Raw genomic sequence first — 17,862 nt, 5'->3', positions numbered from 1 at the left:
CAGCTTTGTAATTAATTGACAAACATACCAGCAGTATTGATCTTCTCGACTACCTTCTGCTTGGACGGTGAAAACGCATGAGCAGCTCTGGTTTGAACATTTCAACTATGAATGGGAAGGAATATCTTTGAACTGCCTTAATTCTTTCTTATTCTCAGCGGGAGGGGAGTAAAAACCTAAAGCACACTCATTTCCAGACGGAATAAAAACAAACAAGATTCAAACTGACGATGACTAAGTTCCTAAAGCCTCATCCTTCAACGGCGCGACTGTTTCGCTGAGAGCGAGCTCACGATCTGTGCTTAACCCGAAAACAAATGCGGCTACGGCGACGCTAATTTGTAGCGTAATGATTGCGGTTTTAATGCCTCCAGTATTATGCATGTTAAATAACTCCACTGCTCTGCATAAAAGACTGGAGCGCAAACTTAGCATGCATTGATTATACATGTGCCGTCCTCGGTGTTTTGGCCGAGTGCCCCGGGTCAGCCTGTGTGACGGACCGACGTGTCCAAGCAGATCCCGCACGGTGCCAGACACCCGCTGCAGCCAACACACGCTCATGTTTAATAATCTTATTAAACTGCTAAAAAAAAAAAAAAGAAGAAGAAGAAAAAAAACGCACTACTTGCTGCTAAACAGTACAAGATGCAGCTGCTGTCAGCTATTTACCATGAAATGTTGCATTTAATTTGACTGTCATTCTTCATCTCGTGTACCTGCGCGCGTTTACCGCGTCTCACAAATGACAATGTGATCCGTTTTTAATTTAATGCATGTTGGATTACGCACCATTTGCATCAGCCAGACATGTTTTTTCTTCTTTTTTTTTGGGATGTGCTAAATGAACACCAGAAACCGCTGCACAAACCCACGTAGCGCAAACTAAAAACACTAAAACTCCCTCCCTCTCTTAATTTTATTTCACCACTTAGCGTGGTTTGAAAGCATCGACTAATCTCCAACTCGCGCCGGTTGCTAAGTGAGCGCCCACTTAGATGTTTTAATGTTTACAGATGGATTATTTTAGCTCTAAGTTTTCATGTGCTGTGTGAGGAAACGTGAAAAAAAAAAACAACCTTTTCAGTGCCCTACCAACCTAGCCAGTCGGTCTCCATCAAAAAAAAAAAGGGCATCTGAGACATTTTATGATCCTGTCTGCCTCCACACGGACCCAGCATGGCGCTGCAGGCCACAAAGGCACTATTGATTGAGTGCAGCAGGCAGTATTTCCGAGGTGCTCAAGCCAAAATGCTACAGTCCTGTAGTGTCCTGCTGCTAGCTCATGTACAAACCCCCCCCCTACTTTTATTTTAAATCAAAACCACCCTTTGGGTTTATTTTTTTATTGGTTTGAGGTGAATCAGAGTTCTAAAAAGCCAAAAACTCGAGTGAAAGACTCTAAAGGCCGCCTTTGCTGACAAGCATCTGCAATGTAAACAGCCTGTCAGCAAAAGGCTGAATTACTGTCAAAAGCCCTGATGGATTACTAATATTGGCTCCATATGAGCCGTTTCTTTTTCTAGGCTATTTATTTATTTATTTTTTGCAAAGGGTATTTGTTTTCTGTTGCAGTTCGCGGCAGTGTAGCATTATATAACGCGTGCAAGTGTATGAATAGATAAATCACTTTTGACATCAAGAACCTGTAACAGATCAATGTACATATTGGTGCAACCTAGTGTTGTATCATTTTTCATCTTAATATATCACCACACAGCTGTCAACTGATAATAAAATTCATGTATGATTGCAGCAAAATATTCCAGAAACCCGAAAATTTGAATAAATCTACCCGGTAAATTGAGTAAATTTAAAATAAACGTTTCTAGTAAAATCCCTGATGCCACATTTACTCTCAACTCATGATTAAAAGCATAACTGGAGCATTTTAATCACATTATACTTTGCTTTTTAAACTTTCTTATGGTGTCTATGGATATTTAATTAGCAATCTATGTGGTTTTGTTTCTTTGGGGTATAAAAGCAATGAAGCACAGGGGTTTCAAAACAGTAAAGAATTCAAACATGAAAGATATTTCTTGTTTTTTATACTAAATGATTAACAGGACATAGCAACTCTTAAAAACTATACAGTTTAGCGCAACTGTGACATGCAAGGCAAAATGTGGACCCATATTTTGCTTCCCACCATGCACAGCGATTGAGGCGGTTAGAGAGAAATTAATCTTGAAAGTTTTCTGTTAGAGAAATGCAGCAAAAACGTTCCTCTCGAGGACATGAAGTCTCCGTAATAACCAGCGGACGCTGTCTAGATATCATCGAGTCATTTCCAAAGCAAGTCTGGTAAAGAGCGTTTTCCGTCCCGCCGTCACTGACAAAAACATGCGACTTTAACTGGAACTGCATGGTTTTGTCGGGCGACTCACAGATTGGGCTTTCGGTGACATACAACTGAAGTGGGTTTGGTGCAAAGCAAAAAAATAAATAAGTTGAAATGTGGATCAACACCTCAAGTCCACTCTTTATCTTCTAATGGCTTACAAATAGAGAGTATTACATCATGGACTCTGGTGGATTGGATATTTTAAGTAAATATCTACCAGTAAACTGAGATTGGGTCTTTCAGCGGGATAATGATCTAAAATATGTGGCTGAATCAAGACAGAAATGATTCACCAGACACAGTATCTACCTTTTTCCGTTGTCATCTCAGTGCCCATATATAAATCTAATGGAAGGAAGAGCCATCATTCTGGAACAGAAAAGGGCTTCGTATGAAATGTAATCCCAGCAGGTGTGCCAATAATTGCGGCACCAGGGATTTTGTTTAAAACGTCTATTTGTTACTGGGGAACTTTCCCCGAACTTAATAAATGTACTCAAACCAAAGATCAATTTTTTTTTTCAGTCTGAGATTACGCTGCTGCAACAAAAGATCGATGTATTTTAAGGTATATTTTTTATAAATCTTTACCTTATTATACTGTGTGTGATACATTTATCTACTTGGAGAGAAATCTGTACTTAATGACAGATAGGTGGAGATGGAAAAAGAGAAATAGAGACATACAGATAGACAGGCAGATATAGATAGATAGATAGATAGATAGATAGATAGATAGATAGATAGATAGATAGATAGATAGATAGATAGATAGATAGATAGATAGAGACAGCCTGATAGACATATAGACAAATAAACAGGTAGAAATAGATTGATACAGATAAATAGATAAACAGACAAACAGATTTACAATTAGATAAACAAAGAGATAAGTAGAAATGATAAAGATTAAAACAATTAGATACAAATACGTTTAAAAAGACATTCAGACAGACAGATCGACAGCCAGGTAGATCGACAGGTACCTGTTGGATGCGGTTGATCCGCCTCTCGTCCGTCTCAGCGATAAACAGCGTCCCCAGGTGCGACAGGGCGATGGCCTTGGCGGCCTCCAGGGTGGCGCGTACCGCCGCTCGGCTCACCAGGTGGTGGTCGATGCCGGGGACCTGGCAGTGAATCGGACGCCCCGCCACGATCCGCACCTGGAGGCTCTCCGACACCTACAGCGACACGCCGTCATTTATCATCTGCAGAAGCCTACCCCGAGGCAACACAATCACCCGCTGATGACATAAGAGAATTTATCGATCGGGCGCACCAAACCTCGGCGAGATGGACCCCCGGCCGCTGACTTGTACAAGATAAAGAGCTGCGTTCATTAACTTTGCACGATGAGTTCAATGACATTTTCTAATAAACAGCCCCTGCGGCGACCTGTGACGGCATCCTTTTGCTTTTATTTATCTTGGCAGACTCACTTCATCTAAAGTGGATCTCGAGGGACAGCTGACGAATTTGTATATCGGTTCTCGTTCGGCAGCGTACTTCACAGCATGACTCTTCATAGAGTTGACAGAATGAGACAAATGTGTTTTGCGAGTGTTTGTTTTCCCGACCTGCAGAACGATGTTGTTGTCCAGGATGTAGAGGGAGTTGTCCAGCGGGTTAATGGCGAGGTCTGTCGGCCACTCCAAGCGCACCTGTGAAGTCAGACACACACACACACACATAAGGCGACCCATCATGTCAAGACTGTTGTCAAAAGCGGGAAAGCTAATACAAACCTTTTGACGGCAACTGCCACAAGAGTCAGTTGCAGGTAGTGCAAATAATATCTCCTTAATAACATAGCATTAGGCCTCCTGACCCTCCCTGCTCATGCAAAGGTCAGCGTCGGGCAGGGAGCCTTCCCCGTGTTTATTCAAGTCTCACACCGGCTCGCTTCGGCTGAGTTCCAAATGTCAACCAATAACCGTGATCGCCGCCCGCTCAAATAGCACCGCCGCTGAAACCGCGGGGGGTCGAAGGCAGACAAAGCCGACGCCGTCTCACAGCCGCCCACGTCGGCGTCCGTCTCCAAGCAGCACAAACAAAACGGCGGGAGGCGGCGTTGTGGGGGGGAGAGGAGGGTGATGGGGAATCAGGTGATTGATGACTCTCAGGATAGATTGGTAAATAAATGGATCATGTTAAATTGCCACTGACATGTCCAATTATAGGCTCTGTCAAAACCAGAATGGGAAGAAGGCTCGCTCCGAAATCCCATTTTAAGAGGAGGGGAGAGATTCATCAAGTGGGATTCTGCGCGTCCCTCAAACCAAAGACGGCATGCATCAAATCCCTCCCTGCTCACGGTAATGAACTGTAGCTGTGATGATGGGCGACCTCCTCCAGGAAGCATCGTGACCCGTTCACACAGAGGCCCGCTGTCGTGAAAGTCAGACGGAACTTTAATCCGGTTTTAAAATTGAATTAATCAGAGTAAATTCATTCGGATTGCTCGGCTTTCATAGAACAATAAATAAACCAAAGCGTGAATTCGAGAAAGGTTTGTCTGGGTTGGTGATACCCAGGTCTGCACTTCAATTTTTTAACACATTTGTGTGTGTGTGTGTTTTATTTTTTTCTTTACAAACTGAAGCCCAAGAAAAATACAACACACAAACTGCAAACTGAGAAATCAATTTGTTGCGTTTTGGATTAAGAAAGCTTTGTCAATTCTTACTAAATATGTAATTTTCATCTGCTCCACTCTAGACTCCACACTGTCCCCATATCAAAGAATAAACCAAAGTATTAAACAGAAGACTGACACTTTAAGGACATTTAAATAAGTAATTTTTCTGCATTTTTCCCTGGTTTATAAAATAAATTTGGCTGATTGGAAATTTTAGCATCTATTAATATTAATATGAAAAGCCTGACCAGTTCACATATTAGGCAGAACGTCTTATACATGTATAAATCTCCATGGACCAAATGGTAAAAATGTTTAATATTCTAATTTTGAGAAGTTTTTCTAAGCTTAATAAGCATTAATTTGGTCTCATTGCTATGAACGAATGCCAAAAATGTCAAAAGAGAACATAAGTGATACTGAAATAAGCAATAGGTTCATTTTTGCAGCAGAAATGATACTTGAGAATTTCTTGTTTTACAAATAAAATAATTAGAGTTTGTTAAACAATGTTGTTTTAAATGTTTGTGTTAATTATTACATGTTTTGTAGGAGAACAAACTTCAAACTTCAAACTAGCATTATGTCTTTTTAGCCACACAGTTATTAGGCAACAAGCATGAAAGTCTGAAATTGTCCTGCTGAAGTCACACCACATCAAGAAAAAATGAAATTGACAGAAAAATGTGCCTTATGAGTTTCCATACATGAAACATTAATAGTGGCATCTTCACACAAAGAAAACCAGCTCACTGATAGATTTAAAGTTTTCTGAAGTTTCTTGATAGAGGCCACGTGTTTCTTATCTTCTGAACATACAGACTCCTAAATCTATTTTAAAGGGAGCTGGAAACCTTTTCTGGCAAGAAGACAGTAGTACAAAATGTTTCCATCTGTCCAAATGTCAAAGGTCGCCGGCTTCCAGAAGTCACGCTGGCCTTGGCTTTTAAAATGTTGAAACCTTGCATCATAAGTTTACAATATTATAGATGTTAGTTATTCACACACGTTCTTCATAAAGTTGCATCGACAAGTAACAGCCGAACCAAAGAGTTGTTACAGTCCGACTGAGGAGAGCACAATCCTGACATTCTCACTGTTACACTGAAATACATCCAATACAAAGTTCTTCTTAAAAACGTTATTCTTTTATGATATAAGTGGTTTTTATTTGGCTTCCTCTCAACTTTTTGGGTTTGTTAGAAGTATCTATTGTAGGATTATTGGTATAGACTCATTATTGTGAACATTATTGTTTTGAAAATGGCAGCGAATGGTGCAAACGTCGGCTTCTGAAACGATGTGCAGAATTTAAAGAAATACTGTATGACTCTTGATGATCGGTACAAAGTAACTGCTGTCAGCAGGCAAACTAAAAAGCATCCATAATCGTTTTCTAATAAGTCTTTTGAATGGTGGGATAGGCCTGTCATGATAAATTTTGCTAGATGATAAACTGTCCCAGAACTTATCGCGATAAACGACACTATTGTTGTTTTGAGACCATTTTTAAGTAATATAATGGCATAATAATGCAAGAACACATATTTGAGGAACAATAACCTTTAAATGCTAATGAACATTTAAGGACTGGAACTGGAAAACATTTTAAATATCCAAAATAAAGAAACAGCAGAAACAACAAATAAAAGGAATTATGAAGTCTGTGTAAACAAAATTATCTTTCAGAAAGTGGCTGTTTGAGACCAAAACACCAAACTGAAGACTTTTATCATTCAGGTTTTGGTAAAAATAAAAAATAAAAAAAGAGAGAGAAAGGAAAGAGAAAAACGACAATTCAAGCAAATGAAAATTATTGAGTTTCTTCTAATTTATCAAGCGATTATTTGATTTATTGTTTATTGTGACAGGCCTAAGTGGGAATGCTTTGAATAAATAAATATGCAGGCAATAATGGCAGCTGGTCTTTATAGTTGAGCTGATATTATTCTGTCCAATATAACCGCTCAACAACACACACAATGTTGCAAATGGCTGCCAAGGAACACACGTCAACACAGGCAACATGAGAGAAACTTAAGAAAACGGCTCACTGGGCCGAATTACATTTTACATCCACCTGTCAGTTGTTTTTATTTTTTAAATTTACGTTTTATGCTCCGTTTCAATACAACATCTGTGATCGGTGGAGAGAGTGAGACAGAACAGCACACGATATAGTGGTCGGTGAAAACACTTAAAATGACCCAACTCAAAGGTTAGAAGTTTATAAACGTCTCATTTTTCTGAAAATGACAGCCGTATTGCTGATAAATCTGGACAGCTGGTGTTTTTGCACGCTGTAATTACTGGTTATAAATGCTATTTTATTTTACTTTTTTTATCGAAAGCAACAAAAAGCTGCGTCGTGGCTTCATCATGGATCATAAACTGTACCATATTGCCCTATGCACCAGCTGTAGAGAGCATGAAGCTCTTTATCACTTTACGTTTACCACATATTTCTTGCCAACCTCCAGTAAAGATGCATAAAAAAGCCTTGAAATTAATAACTCTTTAGTGGCAGCAGCAGAATCTCTGAGTGAACAGCTATAAAATCAAGCTTTAATCTGAGCACAATTTTTATCAGTGTATTTTTAACAAAATTACATAGTTATCAGTAGCCCCTTAAATCAAAACCTGTTATTTTTAAATATTGCTATCTTACTTTCCTAAGTAAGATTACAATCTATTACTTCCTGTTTTCACAAAAAGTACGACTGATGAGGTCATTTTTCTCTACTCTTCAGATATTAAGGGAGGTAAACAGAGAGAGTGATGTCTATTCTATCTTACAAAACAAGTGTAAGCATGTGAACTGGGACCCTGCTGGCATGAAACAAAGGCTGAATATGTGTATTAATCCTTTAATTATCTGCCGAGTGTGATGGCGGTTAAGCAAATCTATCACCGCTTCGTTTTCAAAGACTCCAAGAGCCTTGCTGGGACTGCCAAGTATCATGAATCCTTTGAAATACTAAGGCTGCTTAAATATAAATCAGAATCAGTCTTTTTTGTTTGTTTGTTTTTTTGTTTAGCAGGATAACGATTCAAAGCATATGTGCAAAGAAACCTGGTTTGTTGACATCCCATTTCCAGAATTAAATCTCATAGAAAACCTGTGGGGTGATCAGAGGAGCAGCCAGGACTCTGGGTCTTTCGTATGTGAAGACGTTTTGACAAAAGAGGCGTTTTTAACAGGTAAAAAATGTTATAACTGATTTTTTTTCGTCTCTGCTCCGACCAAATTAAATGTGGGATATTGCGAAAGATTTCCACCTGAGCTTACAATACAGTAAAAAAAATAAAGGTGAATATTTATTCAAGGCTTAATATTATTTTGTTTTTTTCACCAACAAATTTGTCCTCATCTGTACACAGTGTGCAGGCCCTCTGCTGCTCAGTTGCCATCTCTGCAGCAATATTTGTCTCATCAGGGCTGCAGGAGTTTCCGTCAACGCCGGCTGAGGTCACGGGAAGCCAGGAGAAGAAGAGAGCCAACTCAGATGGAGGACAGACGCGATCAGACCGGTGACGAACAAACATAGGAACTGAAACGTAGCCCGGGTGCTAAGACACGAAATAGCACTTTGGGGAATTCACTTGGCTTCAACACGCATATTCACACAGACATACACAGGCACTATGTGGGGGCAGATATCCCTCCACAGAGCCAGCAGCTCATCTATTATTCATCCGCAGCTCTAATAGGCCTGATATTAGTTAGCAGCGTGTTCTGAAGGGATGGCTGATCGAAACCGGCGCAAGCGGCCCGTCTTCCGGCCGAGACACATTTGTTCCTCAAAGTTTAGCAAAGCGCGGTTGACAAAACAATCAGCGCTATGCGAACAGAACAACAAACTTTGTGATCCATTGCCATTTTGATATAATGATTTTAATTAGCTGACATGGATGACATTCAGGAGACAAATGCTTCCACAAATTATTTAGACAATCTTTCAGAGCCAACCGAGGCGTCTTCTCTCTCTCTCTCTGCTAGTCATTGAAATTCTGCGGCGCGTTATTAGCTTACCTGGCTGATATCCATCCGCGCATCGCAGCTCAGCGGCTGCGTCGACATCAGCCCGTTTGAGCCAATCACGGTGGAGAGCAGACCCCGCTCATTAATCTTCTGAATGGTGGTGCCATCCACGAAGTAGACAACTCCTCTCTTATCCACGGCAATACCTATGTGGGTGAGAGAGAAAGTCGGGAAATGAGAGGGAAGAAAAAGAGAGAGGAAAAAAAACAGGAGTAGAAGAAAGAGACTCGAAGAGGAGTGGAGGATAGTTGAGCGAGGCGAAGAGGGCTTCCAACTCGGTTAGTCATTCAGCTCGGCAAGCGGCTGTCTTATCAAAGGCACTGCACCACAGAAATGTAATTATATTTCCATTCCAGAGCCCACTAAGGGGATTAGAACAATGCAACGGGAGGAAGAAGTTATTTGTCACATTAGATGTGAGCGGGGTGCCGCAGTGAACTTTTGACATTTGACGCCTGTGCAAATGTGCATTTATAAATGGCCGCCGGCTCTTCAAACACGCACGCGACGTCTGCATGTGTGCATATGTTTACCTTTATTTGCGCTCCCCTCGTGCGGACACGCGGGCTATGCGAGTGTGCGTTGCCATGGCGAGCTTACACTTGAACTCTCCTTGTGGGCAGGGAGCGCGCGGCAGTATGCGGAGAGCAAAGAAAAGAGGAAAAGAAGTAAATCCAGGTATTAAAGGTCAGGGCGGACTATGAATCATCTGTTATGGATGAGGAGTGACCTTCATTCCCGACTCATCTCCATGCAGAGAATAGCCCTTTGACTCAAACGCCGCCGCAATAATATTCCACGACTTCAACCCTCACCTCTTCCACACCGCGAGCAGCCAATTCCCCGGGATTGCTTTCACTTAGCATCTGCGACAATAAGCCATATTTTAGTATTCCTTCCTCCCACCTCCAGCTCAATCACTTCATTTACAAACACATTTTGTTTATGGCTCATCATTAGGTCGCGTCAGATTTATGCGTTAGATTTCTTTGTCTCGAGCATGCCTGGAAGGGCTTTATGGCGACAAAACCTATAAAAGAAAATCAATCAATGTAAATAGAGTGCGGCCTGAAACCAAAAACAATTAAATGGTACAGGGAGGCATGATGGAAGGTTAAAAACAGATTCATACGGAAATCCATTAGCTGCTTAATTGAGCAATTATTTATTTGTTTCGCCTTCTTCCTGAATTAATTTGATGATTGGCCAAAATGTGTCGGCAAATTTTTGTTTTGTCTGGTGACACATCCAGCAGACAGTTAATTCATTTATTGTGGTTCAATTAATGCATTTGTATTCAGAAAGCACAGTCAAAAAGAAAAAAAAAAAAAAAAAGACAGGTCACACATCACAGCAGAACTTCTCATACGCAGGAAAGACTGACCTTGCAAAGTGATCAACTTCCTAGACAGGAATATAATGATGCTATTGCTAACAGTCACAGTTTCTCAAATGTGAGTCAGTCTTTTTAAGCCGGGCCTGCTTTTATAGCAGAATTAAATGTTTACAGTCAGAAAGTAAAATCAGACAGAGTCTAATTCTAATTCAGATTTAGAGGCTTATATTGATTAGGGCTATCGTTAGCTTAGACTATAGTGTTTACATGGGTTCTGTTCAAGCCAGTGGTACCTGATGATCCAGTTCCAATTCTAGCACCGAGTGACACATGAAGTTAATGTAAAAAAATATATATATACATAAAAATGACCCTCACAAAAACACTTGCATCCCTTCAGTTTAATAATAGACGTCATTGTGAATAAAGTTTTCATTATTTCAAGTTATTGAGGAACAGGGGAAATCTGGCTTTGTAACAGTACACATAAAAATCTGAAAAGTGTGGGGTGGATTTTTATTAAAAGTAGGATCTAAATCATCGTATTGCAGCTCTGGCTGTCCTGCTATGAGGTGAGTTTCCGTTCCCACGGCAACGTGGCCTTTAAAAGGGTTTAGACCCGTATTTATCTCCATCCACCTTCCTGTTGACTGAAAACAATGAATCTCCACAGCATGATGTTGCCACCACCATGTCTCACACTAGGAATAATAGTTTTGGGCCATCTGATTAAAGAAGGCTAAATGCAAAAGCATGCAACAGTTTTCAGATTTTATTGCAAAAAAACAAACAAACAGGAAACCATCAGGAAACATTCTTTTGTTCTGTCTTATAAAATCACAATTGAATAAATAGATAAATAAACAATTTGTAGTTGAAGCACAATGAAATATGAAAAAGTTCAAAAAGAGGGAACACTACTGCAATGGACTCAACAAGTACAATCTCTAGAAGCCACAGGTGTGTTGCTTCTTAGCACGCCATACTGTGTTTGAAGCTCTGGGATTTGTAGTGAAGGTCCACGATCTAATGTCACATATTTACGTAAACTACATTTCCCCGACCCCGCAGGGACGAAATGTCAAAATCTTTAGTGTTTTCCCTGATAGTTTTCTAGCTGTAGCTGTATTTTTTTCCTTTTTGGTCCACAGAAAATCCTTTTGGCGTCCTTACGTTGAACCAGAAACAAGACATCCTTCCTGCCCTTTGTTCCAGGTTCGAACAAGTGTCTCATCCTTCCGGCTATAAAATAAACTTTCCGCTCAAAAAGATTTTCCTCAACAAGCACACCCATATGCGGACACACATCAGACGCGCATACCCCTACACACAAACACACAAACACACACACACACCGCCACCGCTGGATTCGCCAGCGTCCTCGCGCTAAGCAACCCTGGGTCGACCCCGCGAGTCATAAATTGTACAGGTGAAGTGGCACTGCAGACGGGAGGTGGGCAGGGGGGAGGAGGGCCAGGGTCACTGTGTTTCCTCCAGGGGCCAGGAGGTGAACTGCAGAGCTCTCCCTGCTGGCCCCTTCATCATTCCTCTGACACAGACAGATTACACCACCCGAACAGCATCGCCCTGCACTCAAACAGCACCTTTCCTCTCCTTTGCTAGCTTCCCTCTGCTCTCCATCATGCCTAACTTGATCTTCTCCTGCTCTCTTTTTTCCTAGTGCCCTCTTCCCTTTGCATTGCTTTTGTTGTTGTTGTTGCTCCGCTCGCCTGTATCTTCTGACTTCTAATCAAATCCCTGACCTTCAACTCTTGGGTTATGTCTTTGCTCTGCTTTAATCTGTGCGCCTGCGTTTTTTTTTCCTCCTCCATGTTCTTCTTCTGCTCCTCTCAACCTTGCTGCTGCCCCCTCTTGTCACCTGGTATTATGCAGGAGGTGAGTCTTGACCCACACAATGCCCTGAGCCTATTTAGCCCCAGTAACCCACAGTACTCCCCACCCCCGGGAAGATGGCCATCCTCGTCTTCTTAGCACTTCTTCCTTCACTTTCCTATACATCCCTGCTCCTGGAGCTCCGATCCAAAACCCGTCCCTGATCTTAGAGCTCATAAATCCTGCACAAGGACATGACGAGGCAGACGGGACTCTCTCTCAATACTGATTTCCCCTCCTCTCTCGCCGCACTGTCCCTGAACGTCTTCTCGCCCACTTCTGTTGACTTCTTGCCTAAAACTCCCTTCATCCTACACCCTCCTCTCATCCTCATTGTTTTTTTGCCCCCCTTTTTTTGTGACATCCTCTGTTTCGGCACGCCGTCTGTCTCCACCAAAAGGGTTCTGAATGACTGCCAATCTCTTTGGAACAATAAATACAGGACCAGACTGACTTATTCATCGTCGCGCAGCCACAACAATGAAGAAAGATCACCATTATTGCTTTGCGTAGGGATTTACACCAGTTTACATGTTGCTTAAGAGTATTCCACAATGTTTATCGAAAAGGCGGTAGATTAGTCCACATTCTCCTTGTCAGCGGCTGGATTTCCTGCTGCAGCAGATAAAGATGTGTGTTGCATTAGGGGAATTTACAGCCTCTCTCTATATCCAAAGGATACTCAGAAGACATCAGAGGATTTACTGTTTCTCCCTGAGTGAACCAGACTCTCAGATGTTCATGTATAGGCAGACGTACAAGGAGCAGAGTAATTGAGACAAATCTGAGCTCCAGAGGGAGACGGACATTCGGCTCGATTCAGAGCGGGATCTTTAGTGACCTTGGAGGAACAGAGCAAAGTGAAAGAAGGAATGACACAGCATTATATTTAAGGAAGAAGTACAAACAGTGTTCGGAAAAAGGTGCCAATAAGACAAAGGCGTGATTAGGAGTTGGGTAAATGATCTATTACAGGCTCATCCCTCTCTGTCAAAAGGGATCTCTGCTCCGTGTCCCCGTCAAAAGAATATCGGTCGTAATGACCCCCTTGTGGCACTGCAATCCAATCCAATCTGATTAATGCCTTAAAGAGGGCTCCCGGAGAACGTCTTGTTGTGTTGATTACAGATATTTGAAGAGAAGGAGCCACGAGGGAGCTCCTGAGCAGAGAGGTGAGGAAAGGTGAAAGGTAGGAAGCAGGACGAGGCGAAAAAAGACTAATTATAACTTAGGCGGTGGATTTGCGTCTCACTTAGCAGCAACAGTCGACAGCCCCGTGGCGCTCAGCAGCATCCGAATGCGGTGAGCTGTGAGCTCCGACTGCTAACACCTGAAGATCAAGACTGCAGGAAGTCAGCTGTTTGGTATTTGCTTTCTCCTTTCAAAGAGTGACACTAAAGCTGTCAAAGTAGCTGCTGCTATAGGTTTGAAGAAGACTTGTCTAAACACATCAACTTCCCTTAGATAGTCAGGACAGCCTCCTCAATAAACTTGCAAGATGTTGACAAATAATCGCCATTGGAGTGATTACAATTATAATTTTGAACTCTTTAGGCTATTTTTGAACACGTCTGTTTTAGAGTTGACCGTGTTTTTCTCTTTAAATCAACAATAGTTTAGATTTAAGACCCGAAACCGGCCGAAATTATTGACTTGCTGGTCAGGCTTTAGATTCTGTGACGTGTTTAATAAGCTTACGATACACACAACCCACCGATACCCAATATAAATATGTGTTAATCTATTTATTATAGTCCAAATAAAGAAGTCGGCACCTTTCCTGGTTGAAAAAAGAAAGAAAGAAAGGGCAAAGGTTCATTAAATGCTTACAAGTGGCGTGCACAAGAAGTGCGCACAGAGCTCCAACACTTCGCCGCTCCTGTCAGTCACTCATTTCCACTTGACTCACCCTGTGGTTTCAACAAGCGACAAGGTAGAGCTGGAAGACGTTTAACAAAAACTCATACTGGTTATAGGAGCCTTTTATCTTTTCCTGTGGGATGTGGGTTATTTAAGGTCAAGTGTGATTCTGTTCAGGTGTAGCTAATGGGAAGGGGACAAATGGTTTTCTACTGTGCTTGGTTTTCATTAATGTCGAATTTATGTGGTTCTAAATGGAAATGGGAAGACAATGCACATTGTACTGAAAATACATGACTTTATGGTTATAAGTCAAAATGAAGATCGGCATAACGAATCTTGACTGAGCGCAGGTAAAACCAACGCCTACCAGGAACAACAGCAACCAGTAGCCTAAAATACAGGATTTTAGCCGCCACAATGGTCTAAAAACAAAAACAGTAAATTCTAGGCCTGATCTAAACTCTAATCCGCAAAGGGACAAAAATATGTATGCAGAGCCAAATAGGAGGGTTTTGAAGGTCGTATCGTTACCAAGGCCTTTTTGTTGGCATCGACAAGCTTCTGGTGAAGATCGGGTTTGATGTTTGGCCTCTTCTCGACAGAATTATTTTTGCTCTCGTTTTTTGATACATGTTGTTGTCCTTTGGGATAGGACAACAAATCAATGTCTGCTTGTTCAAAGAGTTAAATCTTGGTCCCCTCTCACTATAATTGTTTTGTCCAAAGAACATTTCGTTTTCTAATAGGGTCAGCTACAATTTCCCCTCATGCTTGTGCACTTCTTTCTTGATCAGCATTCTGTCAGAATACAGTCATCAGAAAATTTGAATATTGCATATTCATTTATTTCATTTACTCATTTTACTAACTGAAGCACATTAAATAGCCAAATTACACACAGACTGATGTTTTCAAGCCTTTCCTTTAGTTAAATATGATGATTTTTCCCTAACTAAAAATGCAACATTTAAGATTAGAATCCTCCATCAAATCAATAAAAACATTTTAATACAGAGGAGCATCCTTAATAAAACGCATTAAGGATGCTTCCTTAATATGTTTTAAGAAACGTATTAAAGAATCTCATTTTGTCGGGTTCTTTAAATCTGACAAAATGAGCCTCATCTGAATCCATATTCTAATGTACTGAATATGACAGCAGCGTATATTCCTGTTGAGGTCGGCGACACGGTGCTTCCAGTAGCAAAGATTTTATGATACGCTTGATCTCTGTTTGCTCCCGTTCTCCTCCTAACCATCCTGACAAATTTAATTTCACCTGGGTCAGGCAGATTAGGCCAGATGATTGAATCTTTGATGCAATTATATTCAAACACACCTAATAGATTTTGGAATGGACAAAGCAGAGAGACCAAATGTTATGAATGAACTCCACCACTGATGATGCAGAGTGGTTAAAATACCTACTAAAATATGGGGTTTATAACCAATTTACATATATATGTATATGTATATATATATATATATATATATATATATATATATATATATATATATATATAGTATACAGCCCTGGAAAAAATTAAGAGACCACTTAAATGATCAGTTTCTCTAATTTTACTTTTTATAGGTATATTAACAATTAACATTTTTCTTTTATTCTACGAACTACTGACAACATGTCGTTGAAATTCCAAGCAAAAGCTTAGTATTTATTTGCAGAAAATGAGAAATTGTCACAATAACAAAAAACATGCGGTGCTTTCATACCTCAAATACTGCAAAGAAAACAAGTTCATGTCATTTAGAAACAACAACACTAATGTTTTAACTCAGGAAGAGGTCAGAAATCAATATTCGGTGGATTAACCAGGAGGTTTTCAGTGGGACTCGGTGTATATATGTTTCTCCAAATATCAGCTGGAGTGGATAATGTAAAATTCTTAGCATAATAGAAAAAATATATATGAAAAACTTGGAAAAATCACACTAATTATTGTCCACCAAAATCTCTGTGTTTAAAACAAAAAAAACAATCATTGAAATTGTCTGTTGTATCATCGTATCACCAGAAAGGTTCAAACACATCATTAAAAAACAATTAACATGACAACCATACCCATGGTGAGTGTATATAAACTTCTGAATGATGATGTTTTTCTGCCAGAACAAGATATAGCAAGAAAAACAACAACAAAAAAACAAAAACAAAGACAACAAGAGGAAACAAGCATCACAATGAAGATAAGTTTCAGCCTGGAAAAACTTCCATTCGCCTTCACAACAAGCGCACACCTAAGGTAAGTCATTCAGTCTACCCTTCCATATCCCCGGGCCCACTGGGCGATAATGATACACACTGACGTATTATTACAGCATCTAAATGATCCCAGCAGTTGCTGATTATGGCCAATGGCAATTCTGTGCTAAAATACCACATGTGACTGACAAGTGAATGTAGACAGATGGACTGTTTCACCTGCACAACTGACCGCGGCGAGCCACCCAGGCCATAAATAAAGCCAAGCATATTAGCTGGGGAGAGCCTGGAGGGTTCACCCGCTGCTGCAGTCCGGTCGTAAGTGAAGCCGAACAACACGGCGTTTCAGCCTTCGCCTGCTCACTGTGGTTTACTGTTCACTTTCATCACCTTGCTTCTGTCAAACGCTTAGCTACGTAAATGTGTGAATCTGAGAGAGGAAGAGAGAGAGAGAGGGAGAGAGAGAGTGCGCTCACACACACACGTGGACTTGTGCGAACCCGGTGGAGTCTACTGGCGGCGGGTAGGCGCATGCAGGCATGCATGCAATGAGGCAACTTGGCGAAAAGATAAGGCCCGGCAGTTAATCACATTGTGCACATATGCAAATACGGAGCGGATAAATCAGAGCGGTTTTTGCAGACGAGAAATTCTCACACCCACCCACGGGCGCGCACACATACCCACAACCTTTTTTTTTTTTTTCTTTTTCTTTTTTTTGTGAAGACCGAGAGGTCGCCTGTGGGCACGGAGGAAATAAACCTGCTCGCTCAGTCTGGGAGCGAAACAATGCAGTGCACCGCACACAGGCTCCGTGTGCCGACAAAATACCTGATTCGACACGTTCACTGAAAAAGAAAAAAAAACCCAACAAAAAGCAAAAAATAAATAAACATCTAAATAATCCAGAGCAATAGGTTTGCGCTGCTGCAATCAATCACTCACTGATTGTGCAGCAGCTATTTGTCTGTGATCTACGACGTGCAGTTCCACTCCCTCTTTTGCTGTAATAGATGTTTGGTGTCCGATCATTTTTACTTTCACCTAATCAAACACTTATCCCCAATAAACGGAAAACAACACAAGTGTGTACAGTATTTCTGCCATGAGGAACACAAACGTGTAAGTAGAAATAATTCATGCGTCCTGCAATTAATTATTCATTTAAGCCCCACAGAACAGACAGTGCATTTGTAATTAGGTCTGATTCAGACACTGTGGCTCATCTAATTACCAGGCAGTATAAGTTTGTTAACATATTAACCCCCATTAATTAATTATTGATAGCAGTTTTTCTTTCCTTTTTTTTGGGCTTCTATAGTTTCTTTCTACACATGTATGGCAAGGCAAGAAGAAAACAAGATTTCTGTAACAGTTGCATGCTAATTTCCAAGCAAATAGACTCTTTTTTTTATTTTTAGAAAATATGCGATTTGGCAGTAATTGCCATGTTTGATAGCGAAGAAAGATCCAAAGCAATCACAGTGGCGGCAGACAAACTCAATTATAGAACCTAGTGAAA

At 40.9% G+C, this 17,862-nt stretch overlaps 1 protein-coding gene across 1 annotated transcript in view; it reads right to left on the bottom strand.

The window, feature by feature from the left end:
- tenm1 (teneurin transmembrane protein 1) overlaps positions 1 to 17,862 on the bottom strand; it is a 287,438-nt gene that overhangs the window by 32,298 nt on the left and 237,278 nt on the right. Inside the window, exons 23-25 of the mRNA XM_028009863.1 lie at positions 9,019 to 9,173; positions 3,925 to 4,008; positions 3,334 to 3,528 (exon numbers count right to left, since the gene is read on the bottom strand). Of these exons, the coding sequence (XP_027865664.1) occupies positions 3,334 to 3,528; positions 3,925 to 4,008; positions 9,019 to 9,173 (434 nt within the window). The remainder of the gene's footprint in view (positions 1 to 3,333; positions 3,529 to 3,924; positions 4,009 to 9,018; positions 9,174 to 17,862) is intronic.

The sequence above is a fragment of the Xiphophorus couchianus genome, chromosome 23, assembly GCF_001444195.1.
Source record: "Xiphophorus couchianus chromosome 23, X_couchianus-1.0, whole genome shotgun sequence".
In the NCBI taxonomy this organism is placed as follows: domain Eukaryota; kingdom Metazoa; phylum Chordata; class Actinopteri; order Cyprinodontiformes; family Poeciliidae; genus Xiphophorus; species Xiphophorus couchianus.
This window is presented reverse-complemented; position numbering and strand designations above follow the sequence as displayed.